General features: G+C 50.7%; 2 protein-coding genes across 4 annotated transcripts in view; both read right to left on the reverse strand.

The window, feature by feature from the left end:
* Positions 1-12500, reverse strand: part of LOC113804138 (adenomatous polyposis coli protein) — a 360688-nt gene that overhangs the window by 257839 nt on the left and 90349 nt on the right. The window contains exon 1 of one of the 3 annotated variants that reach the window (XM_070138165.1): positions 7436-7532. The exons of the other annotated variants lie outside the window; for them this stretch is intronic. The gene's annotated coding sequence lies outside the window, so the exon portion shown is untranslated. Of the gene's footprint in view, positions 1-7435; positions 7533-12500 lie in introns of those variants that run through there. 3 annotated transcript variants of the gene reach the window in all.
* The window catches only part of LOC138866257 (mucin-2-like), a gene marked incomplete at its 5' end in the record, with an annotated part of 11580 nt that continues 7349 nt past the window's right edge, over positions 8270-12500 (reverse strand). The window contains 3 exons of the mRNA XM_070138767.1: positions 8270-8319; positions 8654-9979; positions 10126-10251. Of these exons, the coding sequence (XP_069994868.1) occupies positions 8270-8319; positions 8654-9979; positions 10126-10251 (1502 nt within the window). The remainder of the gene's footprint in view (positions 8320-8653; positions 9980-10125; positions 10252-12500) is intronic.

Below are 12500 nucleotides of genomic sequence, written 5' to 3' on the forward strand. Positions count from 1 at the left end.
AATAAACACAGATACACCCATAATCAACCCTAAAAGCAGCACACACAAAAAAAAAACTCACTCTAAACAAAACCACCAAAAATACATTTACAACCCCCCCCCCCCCATCAAGCCCTCGCCGCTACGCATTACGTGCTGCAGCTCTCACCTTCGAGAGAGCAAAGGGGGGGGAGGAGGAAGACCAGGGGGGGAGAGAGGAGGGAGGAGGACCTGAGGGGAGATTGGAGGACGACCAAGGGAGGAGGGAGGAGGAAGACCTGGGGGGGGAGGGAGGAGGAAGACCTGGGGGGGAGGAGGGAGGAGGAAGACTTGGGGGGGGGGGAGGGGGCTTAAATAGCGCACTTTAAGAAAAGCGACGAAGGAGAAGGCGAAACAGTTAGCCCCAGACAATGGCGGAGGCGGCCCCGGTTGACGGCCGCCCGCACGCGATCGCCGTGCTCTCCCGCGACCTCTTCTGCCCGCTCAAATGAACACGCACGCACATACACACACACACACACACACACACACACACACACACACACACACACACACACACACACACACACATACACGCACGCACACGCACACGCACACGCACACGCACACGCGCACACACGCACACACACACACACACACACACACACACACACACACACACACACACACACACACACACACGCGCGCGCGCGCACACGCACACAACACACACACACAACACACACGGCCTCTCTCCGTGCCTGGCAGACGCGGCAGGCTCTCCACCAGCGCCTCGACTCTCGGTCTTAATCCCCCTTCCTCCCGCCCCGCTAATGGCTCCCTTTCCACCTTAAATAGGTCCCCGCCACGACCTCCTCTCCCTCTCCCTCTCCCTCTCCCTCTCCCTCTCCCTCTCCCTCTCCCTCTCCCTCCCCCTCCCCCTTCCCCCACCTCAAAATGCCACTGTCATGCACTCTGCCATGAGCTCAGCCCTGCCTCGGCATTGGAGAATGGGGATGGGGAGGGAGGGGAAGGAGGGGAGGGAGGGGAGGGTGGGGAGGGCACAGAGCGTGGGTAGGAGGAAAGGAGGGAGGGAGGGTATAGAGCTTGGTGAGAAGGGACGGGAGAGGGAGGGCATACAGGTTGAGTAAGGGTCAAAAGGAGGGGAAGGGAACTTAGAGCTTGGTGAGGAGGGAGGGAGGGCATAGAGCTCAATTAAGGAAACGGATAAGGGGGCAAAGAGCTTGACGGGGGGGGGGGGGGAGAGACGGCCTAGAACTTGAGGATAGGAGGGGGTGTGGGGAGGTAAAAACCATGCATAGAGGAGGAGGGACAAGAACATAGCACTTGAGGACGAAGAAGGTAGGAGAGAGCGCCCAAGGAGGATGAGAAGAGCCCACAAAACACGAAACTCGGGCAGGAGAGACGGGGATAGAGGGGGGAGGGGGAGATAGAGCTACGTGACCATCCGCAGGGGAAATAAGCTTAGCCCTCGACCCATTCCCGACCCGACCCTCTATGGGAGCGCGCGACGCCACTTCTCCGGGCGTGTGTGGCATTGTCTGCGAACGCGTCTCCATGTGCGCACAAGGGAATATGGGTGAGAATACGAGCACAAAAAAGGGATTCTTAAAAAAAAATCCCTGTTATTCTACCCATCTTCACTTTTGAGTATTTTCTTTTGTCGGTATTTCCTCGACATAAAAAAATAAAGTTTGCAAAATCCAAACATACCTCGGGAGAACTTTAAATCATAAGGCATTAATTGGCGAAAGTTCTACGAACCAAGTTACTTTTATAACTTTAATCTGTCAAAGTTTAAACGAAATCATTTCTTAAACACTGTTCGGAACCATTCTTGTGCGGCTCCTGTCCTGTTCGGAGACCTGTTCGCGACAATCAGACCAAAAGACATCTAAACAATGGATCTAAACAATGCGAGAATAAATACACACGCACGCATACATGCACGCACGCACGCACGCAGGCACACACACACGCACGCACGCACGCACACGCACGCACGCAAACACACACATGCACTACGTACATTCGTACATTCCATCCTTCCATCCACCCTTCTTTCTTTTACTCCTCCTTTCCTCCCTCCCTCCCTCCCTCCCCCTTCCCCCTCCCTCCCTCCCTCCCTCCCATCCACTAATCCATTCATCCATCCACCATTCCTCCCATCTACCGATCCCCCTTTCATAAGACATTCAAAGCCTCCCTCCGCCACCATCATTAAATCACATCATCCATTACATTTCCTTAAAACCCCAACATGACCGAAATCACATTCCCGTAACGAACGCCTTTACAACACCCTTCCCCCCAACCTTAACCACCCCCACCCATCCTCACACCTACACATCCATCCCCTTCCTCCCAACCACCCCTTTACCCCTACCCCCACCCCTAACCACTCCCCCCATCCTCACACCCACACATCCTTCCCCTTCCTCCCAACCACCCCTTTGACTCCCTCCCCCTCCCTCCGTTCCGCCCGCCCACGCCCACGCACCCACGCCCTCGAAATCCCCGTCAGAGCGCGTCAACCCCCCCCCCCCCATCGGATCCTCCTCCTCAGGCTCGGAGCGACCACCCTCGGGCGCGGGGGAGAAATCGCAAACGTTTTCCGGGAAACGTTTGGGCGTCGGCGATGGAGGTCCCGAGGTCGGCCGAGTTATCCTTCCGCTTGCAGACGCGCAATTATTAAAGCAAGGAAATGAGTAACGTTGCAGACGCGCAATTTAGCAAAGGCACAAAGTTACGAATATACAATTGGAGAAGTATGTGAAGAAAATTACAAGTGAATATTTATAATTTAAGCAAGGAATAACATCAAAAATACGCAATCAAGTAAATTCATAAAATTGCAAATATCCAATTAGTGAAGTATAAGAAGAAAAATACAAATAATTCATTAAACAAGGAAATTAATACATAGGCAGGCAAATAATTGGGTAGACATTTGAATAGATAGCTTAATAAACAAATATTTAGATGGATGGATGGATGGATGGAGGGATGGAGGGATGGAGGGAAGGAGGGAAGGTGAGAGGAAGGAGGGAGAGGGAGAGGGAGAGGGGAGGGAGAGGGAGAGGGAGAGGGAGAGGGAGAGGGAGAGGAGAGGGAGAGGGAGAGAGAGAGAGAGAGGGAGAGAGAGAGAGAGAGAGAGAGAGAGAGAGAGAGAGAGAGCGAGAAAGAGAGAGAGAGAGAGAGAGAGAGAGAGAGAGAGAGAGACGGAGAGACAGAGAGACAGAGAGACAGAGAGACAGCGACAGAGAGACAGAGAGACAGAGAGACAGAGAGACAGAGAGACAGAGAGACAGAGAGACAGAGAGAGAGAGAGAGGGAGGGATGGAAAGACGGACAGACGGACGAACAAACGAAAGAAAGAATGAATTAACCAAAAACAACAACAACAACAAAGTCTTACTCAAGGAAAGTGAAAGCGTGCAATCGAAGCCAGAATTCCACGCGAAACAGTGCCAGCCTCCCGCCGCAGGGCCCGCCCGCCCTCCGCCAGCGCGCGACGAAGGACAAAACAAAAGCAAAACGCAGAACCCACATTCGTGACGTCACAAGCAGCTGACTCGTGGCAACCCCGCTAATTCTTCCGTTTGAAATGGTGACGTCAAACCGTTAAAAATAATCTGTCCACGTGCTAAAAATACCACGTTTTTTTTTCTTGCCCCTGTCAACCTACCCCCTCCCCCCCTTCCGAGAAAAAATTGAGTAGATAAAAAAAAAAATCTTAATCGAGACAAGATGACACAGATTTCACACCTCCTTCACCTCCTTCGCACCTTAACTTAACCCTTTCCTTAAACACCTACGCCCGCAACGCACCCATAACATGCACTCAATCACGCAATCCACTTCAAAGAGCCCGCCCCCCCCCCTCCCTAAAATAAAAGATCAAGTTCATACAAGTCAAAAGCTTAATCCATGAAAGCTTCACCTCTCCTTCTCCTTCTCCCTCTCTAACTCTTTCTTTCTTTCTTTTTCTTTCCCTCTCTTCCCTTTCTCCGACCATTCTTCCACCTCCCTTCCACTTCCCCTCCCTCCCTTTCTCCTCCTCCCTCCCTCCCCCCTTCCTCTTCCCTCCTCCCTCCCCCTTCCCTCCCTCCCTCCCTTCCCTCCCTCCCTCCTTCCTCCTCCCTCCCTCCTTCCCTCCCCTCCCTCCCTCCCTCCCTTCCCCCTCCCTTCTCCCTTCCCATCTCCACCCCCCCCCAAAAAAAAAAAAAAAAACGAGAGAGAAAAAACAAGAGAAAAGAAAAAAAAAGCGGCCGCGACACCTCCCGTCCGCGTGCGAGACGAGGAAGAGCTTAAGCGGCGTCAAAATACACGCCTTTCCAACTTGTGGGATTTCTGGCGATGCGCGCGCTCGCCTCCCGACGCCCCACGGACGCGTTTCAGGCTCATCGGGCGACCCGTCTACTTGTCTACCTGTCCATCAACCAATCCATCTGTCTGTCTGTCTGTCTGTCTGTCTGTCTGTCTGTCTGTCTATCCATCTATCTGTCCATCAACCAATCCATCTGTCTGTCTGTCTGTCTGTGTCTGTCTGTCTGTCTGTCTGTCTGTCTGTCTGTCTGTCTGTCTGTCTGTCTGTCTATCCATCCATCTACCTATCTATCCATTCATCCATCTATCCATCTGAATATCTTTGCTTCGTGCCACTGTATCGATCCCTCACCAGCATTTAACTAAAAAGAAAAGAAGAAGAAGAAGAAGGGTGAGGAGCAGCAGGTGGAAGAAGAGGAGATGGAAGAGGAAGAGGAGGAAGAGGAGGTGGGAGAGGGAGAGAAAGAGGAAAAGGAGGAGGTGGGGGAGGGGGAAAAAGAGGAGGAGGAGGAGGAGGAGGAGGAGAAAAAAGAAGAATGGTAAGGATAAGGAGGAAGAAGAAGAGGAGGAAGAGGGACATATGATAAAAAAGGTAAAGAAGAAGAGGAAGAGAAGAAGAAGAAGAAGAAGGAGGAGGAGGTGAAGGGGTCGGAGAAGAAGAAGAAAAGAAATGATGATGATGATGATGATAACAATAATAAAACAACAATAACCAACCATCACCATAATAATAATAACAATAACAATGATATTAAGACCAAAAAGATGAAGAAAAGAAAAAAAATGATGAAGTTGAAACGCCAACCACAACAACGAATCCAACACGACCCATCACGATGATAACGACAGCGTGAACCATTTCCTGAGAGAGAAATGCGTCATGAACCCCTCGCCCTCCCCCCTCCCCTCCCTTCCTCCTTCCCCCTTCCCCCTCCCTCTCCCTCCCTTCATTCCCTCTATATGCATCCTCCACAACCCCTCCCCTCCCTCTTCTTCCCCCTCGTCCTCCCCTCCCCCCCCCTCCTTCCCTCACGTCCCCCTCATCCCCTTCCCCCTTCCCCACCCCTTCTTCCCTCACGTCCCCCTCCCCTCCTTCCCCCCGTCCTCCCCTCCTCCCATACTTCCCTCACGTCCCTCCACAACCCTTCCCCCTTCCCCTCTCTCCTCCCCCTGTCCTCCCCCTCATCCCTTCCCCCTTCCCCTCCCCTCCTTCCCCTCTCCTCCTTCCCCCTCTCCTCCTTCCCTCACGTCCTCCACAACCCCTTCCCTCGCCCTGCAGGAAAAGAGGATTGGGCGCCTTTAAAGAGATTCGGGCCTCCTCCCCGCAGGGCATTTCCGCGCCCTTACCTCCCCAAAAATAAACAAAGATGGCATGGCTTTATTTGGCAGCGCAGTGATAAACAGAGGGAGACATAACGCTCAGATGGTCGTCGCTCTCCTTGCCAGTTGACTCATAATGGTCATTACAGTCTCTGCCACTGGTATGATACGCCTTGTTTATGGTTTCAGCGAATGACAGCATCGCGACAAAACCTTCCATGAAATAAATCCTGCAGACGCTCCCCCACCCCCCTCTCTCTCTCCCTTTCTCACCTCAGGCTCCCCTCTTAAGAAAGTTCCAGAAGGCAAGACAGATCAATAACATCGCAAACTCCATAAAAAAGCAACCCCACCCCACCCCCTTACCCGTCAAGGAAAAAGAGGTGAAAAGACCCTTAGCGCCTTGATCAATGGCGGCGAGAGGATACGAAACCTTGCCCCCCCCAACCTCATGCAAAATCCCCCCTCCCTCCCCTCCCTCGCCCTACCCCCACCCCGCTCCTGCAGGCGTGAGTCACGAGCTCAAGTGAGAGAGAGACGCGGCCGGGTTGTTAGTGTCACCGGGTGTGTTCCCGCACGCCCTTGGGAGGGACGAGTCAAATGTTAATATGGTTAGACCTTCAGAGTGATACTTATCTCTCTCGCTCTCTTTCTTAACTCCCGAGCATCTGCGGTTAGACGCGGAAGCCCCATATTCCTTAATGGAACTCTAATGATCATGCGATGCAGACCACCCTGCAGTCTCTCAATTCAATCACTGACGGCGCCCCCTCCCCCCCTCAAGAAGCTGATGCTAAATACTAAATAGTTAAAGTGGCATACATAAAGTAAAATGAATGATTAGATGAAAACAGTCACAAAAAAACCTGGCGAGCAGAAGTCAAGGCGTGTCACGTTACGGCGACCCCTGACGTTTCCCTTGTAACGAAACCTTAGACTGGAGGCGCCACAACCCGTCCCAGAACCAGTTCCAGGCCAGCTGTGTACACACACCGTGTAGTAGAGGGCACCAAATCCCAATGCTATGCACTACACAACAGGGAGCCGAGCCGCCAGCCCCCGCCTGCAATCCACTAAAGTGTCAATTTACGTCAAGTATCCAAGCTTTGCTTGGTGAGACGGAGGAGGGAGGCGGGTGCACTGGCGCCCTTCCCTGGCCCTCACAGAGGAACCTCCTGCCTCCTGACGAAGCAGATGGTCGCCTCGCCTCACCTCGCAAGCACAGGCTGCGTCCGTGGTCCAGAAAAGTCTCCATGGCCGGGGAGGACAGGCTTCGCTGCGGTTTCCTTGAAGCTCTCGCGTCGGGCTTCTCCTAAGAGGATAGGAGGCTGTTCGCAAGGGTTTCACTTTTACGCTGGTTTATCCTGGTGATATCGCTTGGCACGCTTTCCACAAAGCCCCGCCGGACGCACTCCAGCCACCTCGCCACCAACCTCATTTCCGGGGAGAACCTGCGTGACATTTGCATTCACAGCATTGGCAACCGTACTTTGCTTTCATCTCTTTCGTTAGCACACTCGTCACGTGGACGTCCTTTGATCGGGCGAGGGACCAACAGCCGCTGCCTCTGGAGGCGCACAACGATCACAGACCACTGTCCTTGAGATTTAGGGTCATCCCATCGCCCGCGAGTCCCCATCGCACTTACGTCATGGGTCACCGCACGCATGACCTCATGCCCTCGGCGCGAGGTCCGCTCGATTCTGCGGCTCTAACCACGCATTCTTCACCCCGCGACGTTGCACCTGCGTCTCCGAACGAGCCACCCTCTGTCACCACGAAAGGGGAGACGGTGTCGCACGCCCACCTTGCCACGCTGTCACCGCGGCCGCCCCGCTGGCCCACTGAGGAGTGTGTGCGCGAGACTCCGCCACCCTCTCAGTGCGGACACCCCGGGCTGCAACATGTCGCCAGCCGCTCCAACGTCGCCGGGCTCGATCTCGGGCCTTTATCAAGCTAATCGGTTCCTTCGCATAGATTCCGTTCGACGGTGACCTCGCCGAACGCCTGGCAGTCGAAAAAGGCGAAAAACCCCTCCCAGGTCCGCCCCGCACGCCAGCGACCGGCGGAGCAACCCGACTCGCACGACGCATTACGGCCAAACCATAACAACGGCACCTGACCTGACAAAAAGCCTGGCAATGACGACTCGAACGCGGGCTTAGGTTGCCAGCCGTCGTAGCGGTCACGAAGAGGAGATAAGGGCGAGCGGGGGGTGGGGGGGGGGCGAAAGGGAGAAGGGGGGGGCTGAGGGAGGCGAAAGGCGGCTCCAGCTGGTAAAAGCAAGGACGGAGAGGAGGGAGGGAAGGAGGTGGGGAGAGAGGAGACGGGCCGCCGAGGAGTAGGGGCGGGGGGAGGGGGGGGGAGAGGGTAAATCGATAGAAAACAGGAGACGAGGGGGAGACTCAAGATTTCCCCCCTTCCCCCTCGCCCTGCCACCCCCGCGCTCACAGCTGATAGCCTTGTTTCCCTCTTCCATGTGACTCGCTGATTCAGGCTTCCCTCCAAAGGCCCCCTTCTCTCTCTCTCTCTCTCCGCTTCCCCTGCCTCCTTCCGAGTGCCACTCCGACCGCGTGCCATCGCCCTCCACAGGGGCTGTCGCGGTGGCACCCCTCCGCTGCCAGTGCCTGCCTGCCTGCCTTCAGACGGCGGGAGGGAAGAGCTCGGCCAACATGAGGAGGAAAACAGGGCCTGCCGACAGCCTCGAACCGCGGAATAAACACTACAAGTACGAGGAGTTTGTCGCTGCTCCCCCCTCCCTCCCCTCCCTCTCCCCTCCCTCTCTCCCTCCCTCCCTCCCTCTCCCTCTCTCCCTCCCCTCCCTCCTCTCCTCTCCTCTCCCCTCCCTCTCTCTCCCTCCTCCTCCCTCCCTCCCTCCCTCCCTCCCTCCCTCCCTCCCCTCCCTCTCCCCTCCCTCTCTCCCTCCCTCCCTCCCTCCCTCCCACCCTCCTTCGAGTGCCAAGGCATCCTCGCAAGAAAATACGGAGTGGGGGAGAGAACAAAGGCAAACGCAGGACGATTATACCCTGTGGTGTTGAAGGAAGCACAGCGTGGAACAGGGAGAAAAAAAAAGGCAGAGGAGCAACAACCTCTCTGCGTTTATTCCGCTGATTTGTCGCTGTGGTTGTAGTTGTAAGTGTAGTTTCTTCAGTTGTAGTTGTAGGTGTAGTTTCAGTTGTAGTTGTAGTTTCAGTTGTAGTTGTAGGTGTAGTTTCTTCAGTTGTAGTTGTAGCTGTAGTTGTAGTTGTAGTTTCTTCAGTTGTAGCTGTAGGTGTAGTTTCAGTTGTAGTTGTAAGTGTAGTTTCAGTTGTAGTTGTAGGTGTAGTTTCTTCAGTTGTAGCTGTAGGTGTAGTTTCTTCAGTTGTAGTTGTAGGTGTAGTTTCTTCAGTTGTAGCTGTAGGTGTAGTTTCTTCAGTTGTAGTTGTAGGTGTAGGTGTAGTTTCAGTTTCAGTTGTAGTTTCAGTTGTAGGTGTAGGTATAGTTTCAGTTGTAGTTGTAGGTGTAGTTTCAGTTGTAGTTGTAGGTGTAGTTTCAGTTGTAGTTGTAGGTGTGTAGTTTGTAGTTGTAGTTGTAGGTGTAGTTTCAGTTGTAGTTGTAGGTGTAGTTTCAGTTGTAGTTGTAGGTGTAGTTTCCGTTGTAGTTGTAGGTGTAGTTTCAGTTGTAGTTGTAGGTGTAGTTTCAGTTGTAGTTGTAGGTGTAGTTTCAGTTGTAGTTGTAGGTGTAGTTTCAGTTGTAGTTGTAGGTATAGTTTCCGTTGTAGTTGTAGGTGTAGTTTCCGTTGTAGTTGTAGGTGTAGTTTCAGTTGTAGGTGTAGGTGTAGTTTCAGTTGTAGGTGTAGTTTCAGTTGTAGTTGTAGGTGTAGTTTCAGTTGTAGTTGTAGGTGTAGTTTCAGTGGTAGTTGTAGGTGTAGTTTCAGTTGTAGTTGCAGGTGTAGTTTCAGTTGTAGTTGTAGTTGGAGTTGTTTCAGTTGTAGTTGTATGTGTAGTTTCAGTTGTAGTTGTAGTTGTTTCAGTTGTAGTTGTATGTGTAGTTTCAGTTGTAGTTGTAGTTGTTTCAGTTGTAGTTGTATGTGTAGTTTCAGTTGTTTCAGTTGTAGTTGTATGTGTAGTTTCAGTTGTAGTTGTAGGTGTAGTTTCAGCTGTAGTTGCTGTAAATGTAGTAATTGCAGTTCTAGCTGTAGTAGTAGTTTTAGCTGTAGTTGCTGTAATTATAGTAATTGTAGCTCTAGTTGTAGATGTAGTTGTTATAGTTACAGTTGTAGTTGTAGTTGTTACAGTTGTAGATGTAGTTGTTATAGATACAGTTGTAGATGTAGTTGTTATAGATACAGTTGTACTTGTAGCTGCAGTTGCTGTAATTGTAGCAATTGCAGCTCTACTTATAGCTTAAGTCGCCGCAGTCATAGCAACCGTATCCCTAGCAGAAGTCCCAGACGCCGTCACAGCCGTCGCCAGCGCAAGCCCCGCCCGCACGCCCCGAGGAGGACCCAGCCCAGGCCTTCGCCGCCGCACCGCAGGAAGACACAGAAGCGATAAAGCACATTACGAAGCGGGAGAGACCCATTAGGCAGATGAAGACCCTCCTCCGTGCATTCGCGAGGAAAGTGGTGTCCTTGGCTGGGCGCTGAAGTGTGCATAATGGGCATTGGCCATAAATGTATCCGGGCTTGCAATATGGTGGCAGAGCGTGCTGGGGACTCTTAATTGCAGGTTATGTAGTGTGGATGAGAGAGAGAGAGAGAGAGAGAGAGGGAGAGGGAGAGGGAGAGGGAGAGGGAGAGGGAGAGAGAGAGAGAGAGAGAGAGAGAGAGAGAGAGGGAGAGAGAGAGAGAGAGAGAGAGAGAGAGGGAGGGAGAGAGGGAGAGAGAGAGAGAGAGAGAGAGAGAGACAGACAGACAGACAGACAGACAGACAGACAGACAGACAGACAGACAGACAGAGACAGAGACAGAGAGAGACAGACAGACAGAGAGAGAGACGGAGAGAAGGAGAGAGAAAAAGAAAGAAAAAATAAGAGAGAGAGAATGTACGAGAAAAAGAAACAAAAAATAAGAGTGAGAGTGAGTATGAGCATGAATGTAAGTGCGCGCAAGTGACCGAGTGCACAAGCAAGCAACAACTACGCCTAAGTAACAAATAAAGCTTCTTCTGGAGTTGCAGGGCGCCGACTGACCTGCAATTAAAACCTGTCTGAGCACCATCTGCCGTGAGCCAAATTAACCGATAAATAGGTAAATAGGGAAAACGATAATGTAAACTAAAAAAAGCAACGATGAAGACTAAACGAACGAACACCGAATAGAAGAAAAAAACAGAAATTATATAAAAGATGACCTTCATATCGTTATCTACTCAGCTATCCTGAAACCAAAGTGTTTTATATAATAACCTTTTGCAACTGAACATAAAAAAAAAAATGCATAAACAGAACAACACGAATCACCCCCTCAAAAAAAATAAAAAAAAAAAATAAATAAAAATAAAAAAATAAAAAAATAAATAAATAAATAAAAAATAAAAAAATAATAAAAAAAATGCCTAGCGACGATGAGGCAACCCTTCGCCTCGTGTCCCCCAGCAGCGGCATCGAGGGCGGGCATGAGGCGAGCACATCGGGCGCATCGCCGCACGAACGCTCTCTCCCACTCCCCACGGTATGCCGGCCCCGTGGCCCCCTGTGGAGCCCCCCCCCCCCCCCGCAAGGAAAGAATCTCTGTTTATAAGACGGGGAAGATAAGCATTATCTCGCCCACGCCACACTGAACGGCTAAAAATAATAATAATAATAATAATAATAATAATAATAATAATAATAATAATAATAATAATAATAATAATTCCGAACTCGACTGATATTCTCTGTTATTGTAATTCAAATACGTAATATCTAAGCTAATATATGCAATTTATACAATGCATGTTGGGAGTTTCAGACAATAAATTCTTACGTTAGTTTCAGAAAGAAAAAATAAATAAACAAATACTTGTCTCTAAATTATGCAATGTCAAAAAAAAAAAAAAAAATGCACCATGGCCTAAAAATAACCCAATTCACTTTATCATGACATTGTATGCCAAGTGAAAAGACAAGTGAAGTGGACAGAAAAGAAAAAAAAAATTGGTTTCAGCTTCAGTGTGTCCGTTCTAGACTGATCTTTAAGAAACATTCAGACTATCCTAAAAAAATAAAGCCACTGAAAAAAAATAAAGAATGATGCCGAAACACAGTCTACAAACCATAAACAATAAAAAAAAAAAAAAAAAAAAAAACAGACGCATCAATAAATATGCAAATATATCACCTGCAACTCCGTTCTCCATCCCGCTTTCACCAGGCCAAGCCGAGGCGCATCCCCCACGCAAAGCCGGAGAGACCTGACCCACCCACCATCTGACAGTCCCCCAACCCCTCACACCCCGCCTCCTCCACACCCTCCCCTCCAGCCGCCCCCTCCCCACCCGCCGCGTCCTCAGAAACCAAAAGGTGTCGCCGACGATAAGGTCGCTCGCCCGCTCGCTCGCCCGCACAACTTGCCGTCTCCCCAAGAAAAAAAAAGAAAAAAAAAAGAAAAAAATCTAGCCCGATCTCACCAGAACTCCCTGCGGAGAGAACGCCGAAGAGACAGACAGTGATGTGAGAATCGTCTCGTTGGGGAAATCATACATATATATATATATATATATATATATATATATATATATATATATATATATATATATATATATATATATAGAGCTGATATCTCTTTATCAACTTGTGTAATAAAACCTTGGGTGAGAATCTTCGGAGAAACTCTTTAGTGGCGGTGTCTGATGTACATGTAACGTGTATGTATGGATTGTACACACACGCCCATACACACTACACATACA

The sequence above is a fragment of the Penaeus vannamei genome, chromosome 24, assembly GCF_042767895.1.
Source record: "Penaeus vannamei isolate JL-2024 chromosome 24, ASM4276789v1, whole genome shotgun sequence".
Lineage (NCBI taxonomy): Eukaryota > Metazoa > Arthropoda > Malacostraca > Decapoda > Penaeidae > Penaeus > Penaeus vannamei.